The sequence below is a fragment of the Sycon ciliatum genome, chromosome 6, assembly GCF_964019385.1.
Source record: "Sycon ciliatum chromosome 6, ocSycCili1.1, whole genome shotgun sequence".
NCBI lineage: Eukaryota > Metazoa > Porifera > Calcarea > Leucosolenida > Sycettidae > Sycon > Sycon ciliatum.
The window spans coordinates 33,839,731-33,854,730 of NC_088648.1; the positions used below are offsets into that span (position 1 = coordinate 33,839,731).

The 15,000-nt window shown below is 47.4% G+C and overlaps 1 protein-coding gene across 1 annotated transcript in view; it reads left to right on the plus strand.

Annotated features, from left to right (window-relative positions):
• LOC135819944 (uncharacterized) overlaps positions 1-15,000 on the plus strand; it is a 57,580-nt gene that overhangs the window by 17,685 nt on the left and 24,895 nt on the right. Inside the window, exons 16-34 of the mRNA XM_065333241.1 lie at positions 237-332; positions 735-862; positions 1,279-1,350; positions 1,950-2,110; positions 3,031-3,139; positions 3,825-4,044; positions 5,221-5,403; positions 5,953-6,106; positions 6,475-6,867; positions 7,823-7,935; positions 8,307-8,470; positions 9,064-9,309; positions 9,646-9,721; positions 10,333-10,498; positions 11,263-11,432; positions 11,754-12,062; positions 13,039-13,192; positions 13,929-14,088; positions 14,908-15,000. The exon at positions 14,908-15,000 is cut by the window's right edge and continues 346 nt beyond it. Of these exons, the coding sequence (XP_065189313.1) occupies positions 237-332; positions 735-862; positions 1,279-1,350; positions 1,950-2,110; positions 3,031-3,139; positions 3,825-4,044; positions 5,221-5,403; positions 5,953-6,106; positions 6,475-6,867; positions 7,823-7,935; positions 8,307-8,470; positions 9,064-9,309; positions 9,646-9,721; positions 10,333-10,498; positions 11,263-11,432; positions 11,754-12,062; positions 13,039-13,192; positions 13,929-14,088; positions 14,908-15,000 (3,167 nt within the window). The remainder of the gene's footprint in view (positions 1-236; positions 333-734; positions 863-1,278; positions 1,351-1,949; positions 2,111-3,030; positions 3,140-3,824; positions 4,045-5,220; positions 5,404-5,952; positions 6,107-6,474; positions 6,868-7,822; positions 7,936-8,306; positions 8,471-9,063; positions 9,310-9,645; positions 9,722-10,332; positions 10,499-11,262; positions 11,433-11,753; positions 12,063-13,038; positions 13,193-13,928; positions 14,089-14,907) is intronic.

Here is a 15,000-nt window from a genome sequence, read left to right on the forward strand (position 1 = left end):
TTACATCACCATAATACATTACATCACCATTATACATTACATCACCATAATACATTACATCACCATAATACATTACATCACCATAATACATCGCCATAATATATTGCATCGCCATACATTAGCTACGCCAGTATCATTCATTGTTGCCATGGATGGTTCGATATTTATTATTGTTATCTCTGGTGTTGCTGTTGTTGCTGCTGCTGCTGCTGTTATCATTCTTGCTGTACATGCAGGCGTGTTGTCAGGCGTGTCGTTGGAGCAGCAAGTTGAACAACACGCCGAACGACCATCACTCAACCGAGTTCTCAGTCAGGAGTACTGCAGGCCTGGTGAGTTCATGTTCTCTCCATCCTCCATCTCTTCCTCTCCGTTCTCTATCTCTTCCTCTCCGTCCTCTATCTCTTCCTCTCTGTCCTCCATCTCTTTCTCTCCGTCCTCCATCTCTTCCTCTCCGTTCTCCTTTTCTTTCTTTCTCTTTTTTCTATTTCCTTGCCGGTGTTTTAAAAGCAGTGTGGATGTGAGCTGCATAATTGATCTAAATTTCCTTTCCATAGTCGGCTGTTGTATTCTTGTAATGTTGTTACTCTGTGAGAGCTTGTCCTGCGTGCATTGGTGTTTGTACTAGAAGTTCAGCCTTGCTCGACCATTGCACCACTAGTGCTGATGTGAGTTTCTTGCTCAAGAAGCAAGCGGCCAATCTTTAGTGTTTGTACGTGCATGTGTCTTTGCAGAGGTGAACTCGGAGCCATGGCGTGAGATTGGTGCATATAAGCGTATCCTGGCCGTGGGTGCCGATATGGTACTGCACTCATTGCTGGACAGGAACTTCTCATTGGCCGTGAAGATCTTACAGAACTTGGTTAGTTTGTGTAATGATTGCTTTGGAGCTCCTGCTTTGTCCTCCTTCTCTCCTCCTCGTCCATCGGCCTCTCCTCCACCCCCTCCCTCCCCCGCTCGCACACCCTGGGAACTCCCTAGTCGGATCAAGGGGCTTCCAATTCACCTGGGCATCAGACTTGGTGACTTCCATTTCACCCTGCCTTCAGGCATGGGGACTCCCTATACACCCTGCCTTCAAACATGGCAACTCCCCATCCATCCTGAGCTCAAACCTGGCAACTCCACATTTCACCTTTAGTCTTTACTTTTTCACAAAAGTCTTTCTGAGAAGTTTCTGTTTTTGTTTATTTTTGCTTGCGTATGTGTGTCTGTGCCTGTGTATGTGTGTGTGTGTGTGTGTGTGTGTGTGTGTGTGTGTGTGTGTGTTTCTTGCAGGGTTGTAACGTGCGAGATCACTTACGCCGCATCTGCCTGCACACAGTGTCAAGATCTCTGCGTGACTATCTGGTCAGTCACGAGAATGATACTCATCTTTCCCCGTATGAGCGTGTGTATCGAGGCAGGGGTGTGATGCGAAGTAGCCCGTGTCCTTCTGTTTGTCTGTTTCATACATTTGTCTATCACTCACTAACCGCACTCTCGGCCTTGTATTCTGGTACCGTAAAACATGTAATTTTAGATTCAATAACATTTCGGTACCAGGAGCCTGCCAGGTTTCAGGTGTAATGTAGAATTAGGTGACCAGCTTTCCCTTCACATACAGTGCATACTCTAGTGCCTTTTAGGTGTAATTTAAATTTAGGTGCCTGGTTTCTCCGCCGAAATCACCGAAATTAAAGTTACACCGAAAATAACATGTTTTACAGTATGTTTAGACTGCTTGCCAGCGTGTAAACAACAGGTTCAATCCGCCACTCACTGCTACCAAGCCATGTATATCCCAATCCAACCTTCATTCTCTCTCTCTCTCTCTCTCTCTCTCTCTCTCTCTCTCTCTCTCTCTCTCTCTCTCTCTCTCTCTCTCTCTCTCTCTCTCTCTCTCTCTCTCTCTCTCTCTCTCTCTCTCTCTCTCTCTCTCGTGTTATGCTGGTATTGTTGTTGCCCAGGTGGAGGAGTTATCTCGTCACAACTGGTTGTCTGATGAAGAGCTACATCTGGTGCGCTACTCCCACTTGTTAGAGCGTCTCTATCCTCACCAGTCGTTCAGTGCCGTTCAGAGTCAGCTTCTACCCGCTGTTGAGGCCAACGCCATGATGAGCGGCAAAAAGTATGTTTTCTTTGCTAGCTGTCATCTTACGGTAACCCATGCATTGAGAGGTATGCCTGCCGCCGTATACACTGTACAGTCGTCCCTCCTTAATCCAGCACTTTATAAACCAGCACCCTCTATAATCCAGCACCCTCTATAAACCAGCACCCTCTATAATCCAGCACCCTCTATAATCCAGCACCCTCTATAATCCAGTACCCTCTATAATCCAGCACCCTCTATAATCCAGCACCCTCTATAATCCAGCACAGTTTTCAATAGTTAAAATGTCCTCTTTATGCAAGTTGCGGCAGTAAATCAGATTTGATAATCCAGCACCCTTCCCAATCCAGCAGAATTTCAGAAGCACACATGCTGCCGGATTATAAAGAATAGACTCGGATGGAGAGCCAATGGTTAATTTCTAGTAGTAAAGAAAAGGACCAAAGTAATGTTGGTCAGTGTCATGCAATGTTATCGAATGAGCTGATTGTCAAGTAACTGGTGGTGTTAGTGGACAGTATAGCGTAACTTGTAGTTCCTTGGTCCTTTTCTATGCTGCCGGATTATCAAGGGACCACTGTAGAGGGAACCAGTTCAGTAGGAGTACACTGGTTGTACAGGGCTGGCCAAAGAAATCCAACCTCATGAATAAAATAGCCATTGGCGGGCACTACGCAGCCCTAGCACTACACACACTAGTCTGTGCACTCAAACACGGCGCTACTTTATTCATGAGGTTGGATTTCTCTGGCCAGCACTGTACAGTAGCACTCACTGAGTACGTATTCTGATAAGATCTGCCCTTGAAGTTAGTTAGGGGAAACCTTGCCACCACTTCCCGCACATATTCGGGAATATAGTGGACTTTTGTTTAAAAAAATGATTGCAGACTTTGATTCCGGTGTTTATCTTGTTACGATTTTTTTGTTCCACAGACGTCTGCCGTTGAATCTGTGTGACCTGGCTCTACCGACATGTCCAGAACTGCTGAGTCACCTACACACACCAGGGGATCTGGCACCGCTGGATTCAGGCGGTGGACAGGTATGAAGATGTGGTATTGTCACTATTGTGTGCCCCCGTTGTCCTGTACTACAATCAGGTTTTAGAAGATTGTGTTGAGATTCTCACGTACACCGAGAGTAACTTATGCAGCTCAGCAAGGTTGTGTGCCCGCGTTGTCCAACACTACGATCAGGGTGTTGAAGACATAGGATTTGTTCAGACTCTCATGTACACTGCCACTGGGAGCGTGCAACTGTGCTGCCCGCAGCAGCATGACCTCAGCAAGGTTGTGTGCCCGCGTTGTCCAGTACTACGATCAGGTGTTGAAGACATAGGATTTGTTCAGACTCTCATGTACACTGGGAGCGTGCAACTGTGCTGCCCTCAGCATGACCTCAGCATGACCTTAGCAAGGTTGTGTGCACCTTTTTGCCCAGTACTGCGATCAGTTTAACATGTTTTCGATTTCGACGTGTTACAAGGCGAGGACGCATAGCGCTCCTGACTACAACCACAACCTGGTTGACATGCTGTCGAAATCGAAAACATGTTAAACTATCAAGCAAGGCTTCTAGATATGCTATGGTCAGTTTGTAGGATGTGCACCGACTCAATCAGTAGCAGCAGCAGCAGCAGCAGCAGCCAGAACAACCAGCTAATCGATCCCTTATGATATCCAATGTTTTTTCTTCTCTTTTTTTTTTTCGTTTTTTCTCTGTTGCAGATGGGTGTATATCCCGCAGTCAGCCTGCCCACACAGGGACAGCAAATTCCCTCGGGTGTGTCTTCGTCCTCATCCGCGTCATCAGCATTGCCAGTGTCGGCTGCCATCGGTGGCTATGCCCAGGTGTCAATGGACTTCATGCAGCAGTGGAGTGGGGAATGCCGTGAACGTGTCCTACTAGAGCAGATAGTCTCCGGTCAAAACTCTTCAGTGAAAGCCAGTAAGTCACGTGTAGCATGCTGCTATGTTTAAGTTTTACAAATGAACCTTGCCGCAACTCCTGTTTTGAGTTGTTTTTCTTCTCTATTTTTCTTTCCCTACTAGTTGCTGTTACACTCACTGATCCTTATGCACAGATATACAGCATTCCCTCACTAGTGGGACCATTGTTATTAGGCTAGGGCCTGTTTTGGACTTCCCGCTCTAAATAAAGAATACAAACAAACAACCTTCATCATTTTGCGAGAACTGTGGCAATACGCCCAGTGAGAAGGCAGATTTTGCCTGTGCTTCTGGTGAAGTAAAATAAAGCTAGACAACAACAACCTTGACTCCTGGTCGGGTATAACAAAAACTTGTGATTAAGGACGTTTAGCAACGCGAAAGTTCGAAAGAAAATTCGAGTCTGGGAATGAGTACAGAAACAAAGGTCGAAACTTCGAAAACTTGGACGCGATGTTGCAGTGATTTGCGAAAGTAACTTTCTCTTTTCTCGGTACGCATTTCACTACAGGGAGTAGTAATTTTACAGCCCCCTGCTTGAGACTGAGCTGCATATACGGGATGGTACTATAAGATTCAAATAGCTTCGAGAAAAAGTCGTTCAACACGAACAGCACTATCTTCCAACCAAGTAATCACGTGACTGCACACAGTGAAACCTGTGTCAAGGCGACCACTCGGCTAAGGCGACCACCTGTCCTAGAAAACAGCTGAAACCCGGACCAAGGCATGCTATTTCCAGTCAAATGACCCTGGATAAGGAGACCACCTGGTAACAGAGACCACGTTTTGAAGGTCCCTTGAACGGTCGTCTTAGTCAGGTTTAACTGTACTTTCAACCTCGCGAATAACCACAACTCGCCAATAACAACACTGTTCTCATGGCTGATCCAGAGTTGTTATGCGCAAGGTTGACTGCATTCATCGGGATGCTGTGCTTGGTGAACCTAGGACTGTTCGTTCCTCGGCACCCTGTCTTCATCATCCGGCTGTGCTATATGGGCAGTAGGTGAAATACAGTAATTTGGGATTGCTATTCTAAGTATTCTTCCTCTGCTTTCCTTCCCGAATGTTACTGCTGCTGTTGCTGCTGCTGTTGCTGCTGCTGCTGTTGCTGTTGTTGCTGCTGTTGCTGCTGTTGCTGCTGTTGCTGTTGCTGCTGTTTCTGTTGCAGATGTTGATTGGAGTAAGCTGGTGAGTGCAAACAGCGAGTGGCGCTATCACCTGAGTCATCTCAACCAGACCAGTGTCTTGCAGTGCATAGAGCAGTGGATACCCACTCTGCAGGATGCTGTGGCTGCCAACGCGTGTGCTGGCACTGCTACTGCTGCCACCAGCACCTCCACCTCCGCTCTAGGTAGGAGTGATAGGCATAAGCCAATGTGGTCATAGACGTAAGCTTGGCTGGCCGTGATATGAGAACATCACAAGTGCGTTGCGAATGTGACCGAGGGTTAACTCCTGCCACACATGTGAATCCCGAGAGGTTGGACTCCTTCCACACATGTGAATCCCGTGTTCCTTGGCATGACTGGTGATGCTGTGGTGAAGCACCGGCTGGTATCACGCCGAACCTCTCCTTTGACCTTGTCTAGATGTTTTTTTTTGCCTTTATTTTGTGCCTTTTTCACTGTGAGAAGGTGTTGTTTCAGTTTGTGTGTTCTCATGGTTGATTGTTTTGAGAGGTCCGAATGCGTATGACAGTTAAGTTGCAATCACAATTATTAGAAGTGACTGTGTGTGTGTGCGTGTGCGTGTGCGTGTGCGTGTGTGTGTGTGTGTGTGTGTGTGTGTGTGTGTGTGTGTGTGTTGAGATGTCCGAGTGCCTGCGGCAGTTACGATCACAGTTAGAAGTGAGTATGCAATGTCTTTGCTTGTTTGCCGTTGTGTGTTTATCCTCACGCAGGCATATCGGCAGTGAATTCACCCACGTCACCGGTACCTCCTGCTGCTGCTGCTGCTGCTGCGCCCGTTGCCGTGCTCTCCTGCACAGACTTGTGGCAGGGATTGGAGCTGTGCCCTCGACATGTGCGCGAGCTGGTCGATGACGAGCTGGCGTGGTGAGTTAATTGGGTAGACGCGACACCAGATCAAATATACAGGTCCACCCTCGTTAGTACGGTAGTTAACCAGGGGGTTTCAAATTGTTTGTCTTATAGCGAGTATATTATCTACTGTTCGGATGTGAATGTACGCGTTTCAGGCGTCAGGGGATTTTTGATCTCGTTGTCTACTAAAGAGGTTTGTCTTGTATCCGATGTCGTACTAACGAGGGTAAATTGTAGTTTGAATGATTCAGTATCACAGTTAGTGAGATAATTAGTGAGACAAGTGAGCCCAGTGCATGTCACATTATTCTTACAGAAGACATGTTTGTGTGCATGCTTGTCAGCAGATCTCATTGCTCTCTCTCTTTCTCGTCTCTTAGCCGTGGCCTGTTCAGTGACGCCGAATTGTCGAACTTCACTCAACTCATGCGGAGATTCAGCCGCAACCAGTTGCTGTTCAGTCGGCCACATGCAATGCAAGGCGTCGAAGCTCACGTCAGGATTAGCAACGCAGCACCGGTGCGAGCCGAAGGCGATTTCTTTCCCCAGGAGACCAAGAACAGTGTGACTGCTACACCAGCGGAACAGCAGTCCAGCCGACTGTCCGTGTGTGCCGGTGGCAGCAGCAGCAGCAGCAGCAGCACGGGTGACAGTAGCACTGCCGTGTCTGGTGTTGCAGTGCCCGCTGCTGTCACGTTCCATCGTAACTTTGTCAAGTATTGCGTGGAGCATCGCCTTGCCAACCTCCTCTATCGTTACCTAGACTACCATCGGTAAGTGTGCAGAGTGTTGTGTTGGTTCTGGAAAACTATGCATGAGTCCACGCATGTGTCATTATCCATGGACCCATTGCGCAATGACGTAATTTATAACCTGAACACCCCACACAGCCACCTGGGCATGGTCGTCTGTGGGTGTTGAACAGTGCATTGCTGATCCCAGTGTACTCACATATCACCCCACACAGCCACCTGGGCATGGTTGTCTGTGGGTGTTGAACAGTGCATCCCTGATCCCAGCGTACTCACATGCATCACTCATACAATCCATATTTGGCAATGCGCAATGGCCTTCTTGGAGGGCAAGATAGGGACTGATACAGTTACATTGGACATGCATATAATACTGCCGACGAGAGAGAGAGACAGTACGTAGAGAGACAATGCTGCGACAATCACTATACACCAGAGAGAGAGAATGTGTTTGACTATTTGATTGAAAGTCGATTGGTGAGCCAAACATGTTCTACAGCATGGGCATGGGAAATACCGTATTCTACAGAGTGTGAGCCGCACCCGGATTTCTGTCGCGAAATACAGACATCTACCCTATTGTAATATGGAAAAATGTGGGCACAAGCTATGCGATTGAGTCCACCAACTGAACCAGATTTTGAACAGTCCGGCGTGCGCAATCTAGCACAAAACTCGATCGCATAGCTTGTGCCCACATTTTTCCTGAATCCATGTTGCAAATTTTTTCTTGGCTCACCATCTGAGTTCTTCATCCACTCTATTGATCACCGTTAATTTTACCATGGTGGTGTAAGCTGAATTTTACCATGGTGGTGTAAGCTGTGCTGACTTTTCCGGGGTGAATTACTGGTGTTTTAAGTGCGGCTTATACTCTGGACAATACGGTGTTGTGTTCTGTTGTGTGTGCTGCTTGCTTACGCGTGTGTGTGTGTGTGTATGTGTGTGTACTTGTTTGCTGATTGGATACGCACAGTTTGGCGCGAACGGAGAGGTCTGCGGCGAACGTCGGTTTGAGTTTGAAACCGTCGGACAACCTGTGGCTGACGTGCCTGACAGCGTTCCGCATAGCAGCCAGTGATCCAATGAGTAAGTGCATTTGGACTTGAGTCTCACCCCCCTCTCCCGGGCAGACCCACGTGACCAGTTTTACCAGTGAGCAAGTACAAGTACATTGTACAAGTGCATGATGTATACAGGATGGTCGCGATCAGAGGGAGATATGATTTACCATTATTGATTTCGGATAGTCGACCGTTGTATCGCCTTGACAGCATGCCACACAAACGCTAGAGGAATCGGTTAGTTTCTGCTACTCAAGTAACGTCTTTTGCATATCTCCGGGAATACTTTGAGGTAATTCATGTACAGTACACTGATATAGTCCGAGTACGATCATTTTCAAAAAAACTCTTTTTCTCTCTCTCCCTCTTGTTTTCTCTATGGCTGTGTGTGTACAGACTCCGGTGCAGTATTTCAAGCCAGTTTAGCCAATGCTCGCCTGTGCCTGGCCAGTATGGTGACGAGGAAAGACAGTAGTGTACCGATTAGCTTGATGCTCTCAACCAACCATCCCCTGATGGCACTTGGAACACTCATGTATGTTCCCGGTGGTCTGGATGAGGTAAGATCTGGTGTGTGTGTGTGTGTGTGTGTATGTGTGTGTGTGTGTGTGCACGTGTGAGAGAGAGAGAGTGTGTGTGTGTGTATGTGTGTGTGTGTGTGTGTGTGTGTGTGTGTGTGTGTGTGTGTGTGTGTGTCTGTCTGTCTGTCTGTCTGTCTGTCTGCGTTTGTATGTACACGCATGTGTGTGCATTTGTATTTTGTGTAGTTCATAATCAAGTTTTGACATATGCACACGCAATTTTGCAATCAACCGCTGTTGCGCAACATCCACACCGTGCTCTAGTCGGTATTGAGTTCATAGTGCAGTGTATAGTGAAACCTGTCTAAGACGACCGCTCAAGGGACCTTCAAAATGTGGTCTCTGTAACCAGGTGGTCTCCTTATCCAGGGTCATTTGACTGGAAATAGCATGCCTTGATCCTGCCTTGATCCGAGTGGTCGCCTTGACAGGTTTTTACTGTATAGTGCATACAATACAATTATTATGACACGTTTATTTTTTCTGTGTGTGTCTGTGTGTGTCTGTGCGTGCGTTCATGCGTGCATGTGTGCTTGCGGGTGTGCATACATGTTTGTGTCTGTGTTTGCCAGCTTCTTGATCATTTGGTCACGCCGGGAGGTGATGTCTTCTCCGCAGTCGGTGATGCGTGTCAAGTCATTCCAACATCTGGTTTCTCCTCGCACAGCACCACAAGCAGTGACTGGCCCATCGCTGTGGAGATGTTGCGTGAAGCGGTGCATGCGTATCCACAGCTACGCGCTGCGCTGTTCCCCGTGTCCAATGCTAACAAGTCGCCAGCCGAACTGCAGGATATCACGCTGTATCAGCTCCTGCAGGTACTTGCCGTTGCCTGTCATCCTGTCATGCTGTCATGCTGTCAACAATCATGCTTATGTGTGTGTGTGGGGGGGGGGGGGGGGGGGCATGTGAAAGGGGGGGGGGGGGGGGGAGGCGTTGAGATGTTCATTCTCTCTTTCCCCTTTCCCAATGAGAGCGCTTGATCAGCTTCTGGCAATGAGGAAGTAGATAACTAATGCTTACATGACAATGCAGTGTGCAGTGTGCAGTGTGCAGTGTGCTGTGTGCAGTGTGCCGTGGGTTGGCGTTGTGTGTACGAGTATTAGTCGTGTTGTATGACTGGACTATTCCCGTCTTCCTTCTTCTCTGTTCAGGGCAACAGTCCGTTCAATCCCGATCGCCTATTCCGCTGGCAAACAACCAACACGCTGCCATTTCCGGATGATGATGGTAAGTTTACCAAGATTGAAGCACTCCGTATTCAGGACTGTGTATTGAGAACTGAGTGATGCTTTCTTGTAGGTTTGCCGAGTGGAGGCTTTGATGGGCTTCTCACCCAAGTTGGCAGGAAGTGTGAGCTCCAAGTTGGGAGCGGCCAGCATCAGTACAAAGCACCACCAAAGGAGCTACCAAGTACCTCTTTATTTAGTTCGTTTTGCAAACTGATGTTGAGATTCTTGTTCTCTTTCATCTTCCATTGTTGTCTTCCCCATTGTTGTCTTCCCCCTTTGTTGTCTTCCCCGCTTTTTTCCGCATTGTCTTCCCCGCTGTTTTTCCCCATTGTTGTCTTCCCCTTCGTTGTCTTCCCCGTCGCTGTCTTCCCCATCATTGTCTTCCCCATCATTGTCTTCCCCATCATTGTCTTCCCCATCATTGTCTTCCCCCTTGTTGTCTTCTCTATCGTTATCTTCCCCTTCGCTGTCTTTCCCATCGTTGTCTTTCCCACCGTTGCCTTTCCCACCGTTGTTTTGCCCGCTGTTGTGTTCCCCATCGTTGTCTTCCCCATTGTTGTCTTGCCCACTATTGTCTTCACCGTCGTTGTCTTCCTCAATCATGTGCAGATTACCTACATGACATGCCACACTTTGCCCACACTAACCTGGTCACGCGGTATGGCCATGTCGAGCGCCTGTCCTTCCTGCACTACTTACGCCAAGGCCAGCCATCGCTAGCACTCAACACATTCATTGCTCAACATCACTATGAAGGTGCCATGGGCAAAGCAAGGTGAGGTCTCCCTGCTTTCTTCCTCGTCTTGTCGTCGTCGTTGTCGTTTCAAATTGTGTCTGTTGTTGCTGCTGCTGCTGTTTTGTTTGGGTCAGCCATGGTATCCAGACAATGGGTCGTGTGTTAAAAATTGCCTGAATTTGAAGGAATTTCCGGGAACAGCAAAGAGGTTGTCGATGGTGGAGTTATGACAGTCTGTTTTTTTGGTGTATCTGTCTGCCTATCTCTCCCTGTTTGTGTCTGTCTGTTGGCTCAATAGTTTGTCTACTTGCTTGTTTGTCTGTGTCTGTGCATGTACGTGTTTTAGCTTATATCAGATCCACTCTGATTTAGCCACCCACACTAGTACCAAGTATTACCTTCACTGGGGGCAGGGGCACCTGCAGTTGGATCCCGGGACGGATACCCTGATGCCGTCAATCCTTTTTCTGCACCTTGTCCTCACCCACTTACTGAGGTGTGGTGAGCCCATAAGTGGGATCATTTCAAGTCCACCCTAGTTTGGGGATTTCAGGGGGTGTCGGCCGCTGGGTGGTTCAATGGCCAATTGAGTCATCTTTCCAAGATTCCTTTTGAGTCTCTCTCCCCTCTCCCGGGGAGACCCACGTGACCAGTTTTGGCAGTGAGCAAGTACAAGTACAAGTACAATGTACGTGTGTGTGCGTGCATGCGTGCGTGCATGTGTTTGAATGTGATACATGCGTGGTACGTGTGTGATGCACGTGTATGCATGCACACATGTATTTCTCTCATATTGCACACAGCATTGAGCGTGCACTGAATCGTGCAATGCGCTTGGCCCTGCGCCACTTCGCCGACTCCAAGGTGGTCAGCGCTTGCACCGTCTTCTGCGAGCTGCTCGGTCACGACAGTCTCAGACTTCGTGTCACCGTGGAGACGGCCAATCGCATACTCGTCTACACTGGACAAGGAAGTAAGTTGGATATTTTGCAGCTGGAACTTGCTTGTCGCATGCATGCAAGCAGTGTTTAGTCTGGGACATTAGCTCAGTGGAATTTGGCTGCTGGCTTGGTGCGCCAGCACAATGCCAGCCGTCCTTGAGTTTGTGCCCGTCCTTTTGCTTATACTTTCCTGCTGCCTGCTTTCGGCAATGTTATTGTCTAAAAATAGCGTGTGTATTCTGTTTCGTTGGACCAGTTCGCCATTACCTTACAAGTTTTAACACTTAGTAGTAACTTAGCACAAACTCCAAGCTCTTCTTACAAGTTTTGTCTGTGTTGTCCTGCGCGTGCAGTTCCCGCTGGCTTGGCTGGTTCGTCCGCGACGGCGGGTGTGTCACCATCATCACAACGTCGCGCTGGCGGTGTCTCTGCCACGTCCAGCCTGACGTCCATCTCCTCCACCATGAGCCTGCCTGCACCCAACAGCAGCAGCACACCCACAGCTAGTCTCACGATATCGACTTCCCAACATGCTGCTACTGGCGGTGGTGTGGCTTCGTTGTCATCTCCATCGCAGCATCAGCACCAGCGGCAGCAGCCCTCTGCCAAACTGCTGGAGTTGCTCGGTGCTGACGCTGTCTGCAAGGACACTGTCACTATTGGTAAGCACTGCTTTACTCCTGGCACTTGCATGCGTTGCTGACTTGCGCACTAGCTATCGGCAAGAGTACATAACGAAGAGTGTGCAACTCCCATCTCGAGCTGTGATGGGTTCACCCAAGGCGGAATTTTTATTGCGTCATTCTTGGGCAGAAGTATGATCAAGTTTGTGTGCTTTCCCGGGCTTATTTTTTAGATACGGTGAGAGTTCATCAAGTTCAGGACCTATCGATCTGTCATGTGTTGTTCTGCTATCTCTGCTTGGATGTCGACTACACCATAGCTTAGTGGTAGACCATCGCTGGCCATAACCAAAGATCTCTTCTTCGAGTGCTGGTGGTGACAGCCAATCTTTTCTTGAGACCTTTCCCTACTCAACTCCCTCCACCTATGAATTTTTTTGCGGTTTTTGAGAATTTCGAGGTGTGCTAACATTAGGGGTAAAACGATTAGTTCGAATATTCGAGCATTCGTTCGAAAATTTCAAACGAGCGAGTATTCGAAATTTTGCACTCAATCGTTTTTTTATTTTTTTATTTTTTAGTATTGGCATTCTATTTTTCAAAAACTTTGGTTGTACGTGGTTGTACGGCTGGTCCACTGGTATGCATAATGCATCAAGTAAACGTTCTGAGATATGAAAATACTGATGAAAATACTGATGAAAATACTGATGAAAATACTGATGAAAATACTGATGAAAATACTGATGAATATCGTTACTTTACACTCTGTACAAGACGTTGGCGACTTTTGTTCTATGTTCACAGATAATTTCTTCCGATTTGGTCGAGAACTCACAAATCTAGCGCTTTTGAATTTTGATAAAATACTCGAAATAATCGGATACTCGATCGAACATTATGAATGAGTGATCGATTGGTCAAAATAGATACTCGTTTCACCCCTAGCTAACATGCACGCGTGCCTTTTCGTATTTTTTGCTGTCTCGCGCGCGCGCGTGTGTGTACTGTGCAGCCAAGGAGTTCTTGTCTCTAGAAAAACACTACCAGAGTAGCCAGAGCAATCGCAGTACTAACAGCAGTCCAAGTGGCCCTGCTTGTGGTGACGCTATACTGCGCTACCTCGAAGCTGCCACGCATATCCTGATAGGGCAACACCAGTACGAAGAGTAAGTATATGTACTCTCACACGTATCTCTGCATTCTCTGCATACTGTAAAAGCAGAAATTTTCAGTGGTATACTATTTTCAGTATTTTCCAAAATCAGCAGTTCGGTGGAGGGAAATTTTCAGTAAACCCGCTTTCCAGGTAAGTGTACTAGTACTACAGTCAACTTCGCTAATAACGACTGCGGATATAACGACAATTCGCGAATAACGACAGCATTTCCATGCCCAGAGCAAAGTCCCTTCCAACTGTAATGCATATAATGAGACTTCGGGTATAACGACACTTCGCGAATAAGGACACTCTTTTGATGCCCCGCCGAATGTCGTTATAAGCGAAGTTGACTGTACATGTATACCGAAATTTTCGGTGCGTTTTATTTTCGGTAAAAATTTCGGCACCGAAGTTACCGAAAATAAAACACCACCGAAAATGTCTGCTTTTGCAGTAGTGCATACATACCCCAAGTGATTTGGGCCAAATTAGTCAAATGTTGCCCCGCAAATATTACTCTAATCTAAGCATGGTTGTTGGGAGACTGGGTAATGTGTGAATGGCTCAGTCTCAGGAGTTTGCGGATGCGATAGTAGGTTAAGTCAGTGATTCCATCGATGTTGGTCGCTTGTCACCGTTTTGTGGGGCTCAAGGCTGTTCTCGTATTGCTTTTTTGGCAATTGTTGTCTTTAGCAACCCTACGTTGTGTGTGCCGTTTGTTTCTATTCGTGCTTGCTGTCCAGTGTGTCAGTGGAGGCTGCGTATTGCTGGCATCTCGTCATGTCCTTCTGCCGTCTCTATGACAAGCCGCTGAGCACTGAGTTTCTCAGGCAGTGCGCTGTCCACTCGCAGTGGCTGCCGTTCATCTGCCATGCACAGCAACACCAATTTGAACCGGAGCAGGTAAGCCAGAGATTGCAGCTGTGACCTAGGCTATAGGGGTGATGCATGAATGACATCATCCTGACATCATCATGATATGACATCCTGACATCATCATGACATCATCACATACCATACTGTTATGTATTGAAGTCTACTCTGTCTGAAAGCATGTTTTGAACGCATGCCTGATTTTCAAGATGTACGGCTGGTGCGTATATCTGGCTTCCGTGTGGACATACCCCGTACAGCTTGTCTTGTAAAGAAGCATACTGGTATGTCATGTAGAAGTCTGTTGACGCCGCAGCTTTTCTACAAGACCCTACAGTATATCTAATTTCGGAAATTTTCAGTGCTCAATATTTTCGGTATGAGGGCAAAAGGCCAGGTTAGGTGAACAGAAATTTTAGGTACAGAGAAGCAGTTCCCTATTCGATTATGTGTGTTTGTGTTTGTTCGGTGTATCGAAATTTTAGGTATGAAACAGATGCACCGAAAGTACCGAAAATAAAAGTACACCGAAAATTTGTGAAATTACAGTACTTTGCATGGAGTGATGAATCAGAGCTTCTGATGACACTCCATACGGATTACTTCATTTATGGGCGTAATCGCCTAGTCAAGTGATTGATGGGCAGTAGGTACATGTGTGTATGTAGTCATGAGTGCGCATTTGATGCTGTACATGGTTATATTGATGTGGGCGTTTGTCATAATTATGTGTGTTCATTCGTGTGTTACCGGTTGTCTTAACATGTGTTTGTGTGCATTGTGCCGAGTCGTTCCGTTCTCATTCTCTGTGCTGTGGCCTTTTTATGTTTATTTAATGGCTGCGACCAGGCACTGGACGTGATCAGTCATCACTTTGCCGACGGGGATCTGCGCGAGCACCTTCGCTTGGCGTTTGTCAACATGCAAGCGACGCCGGAGCTG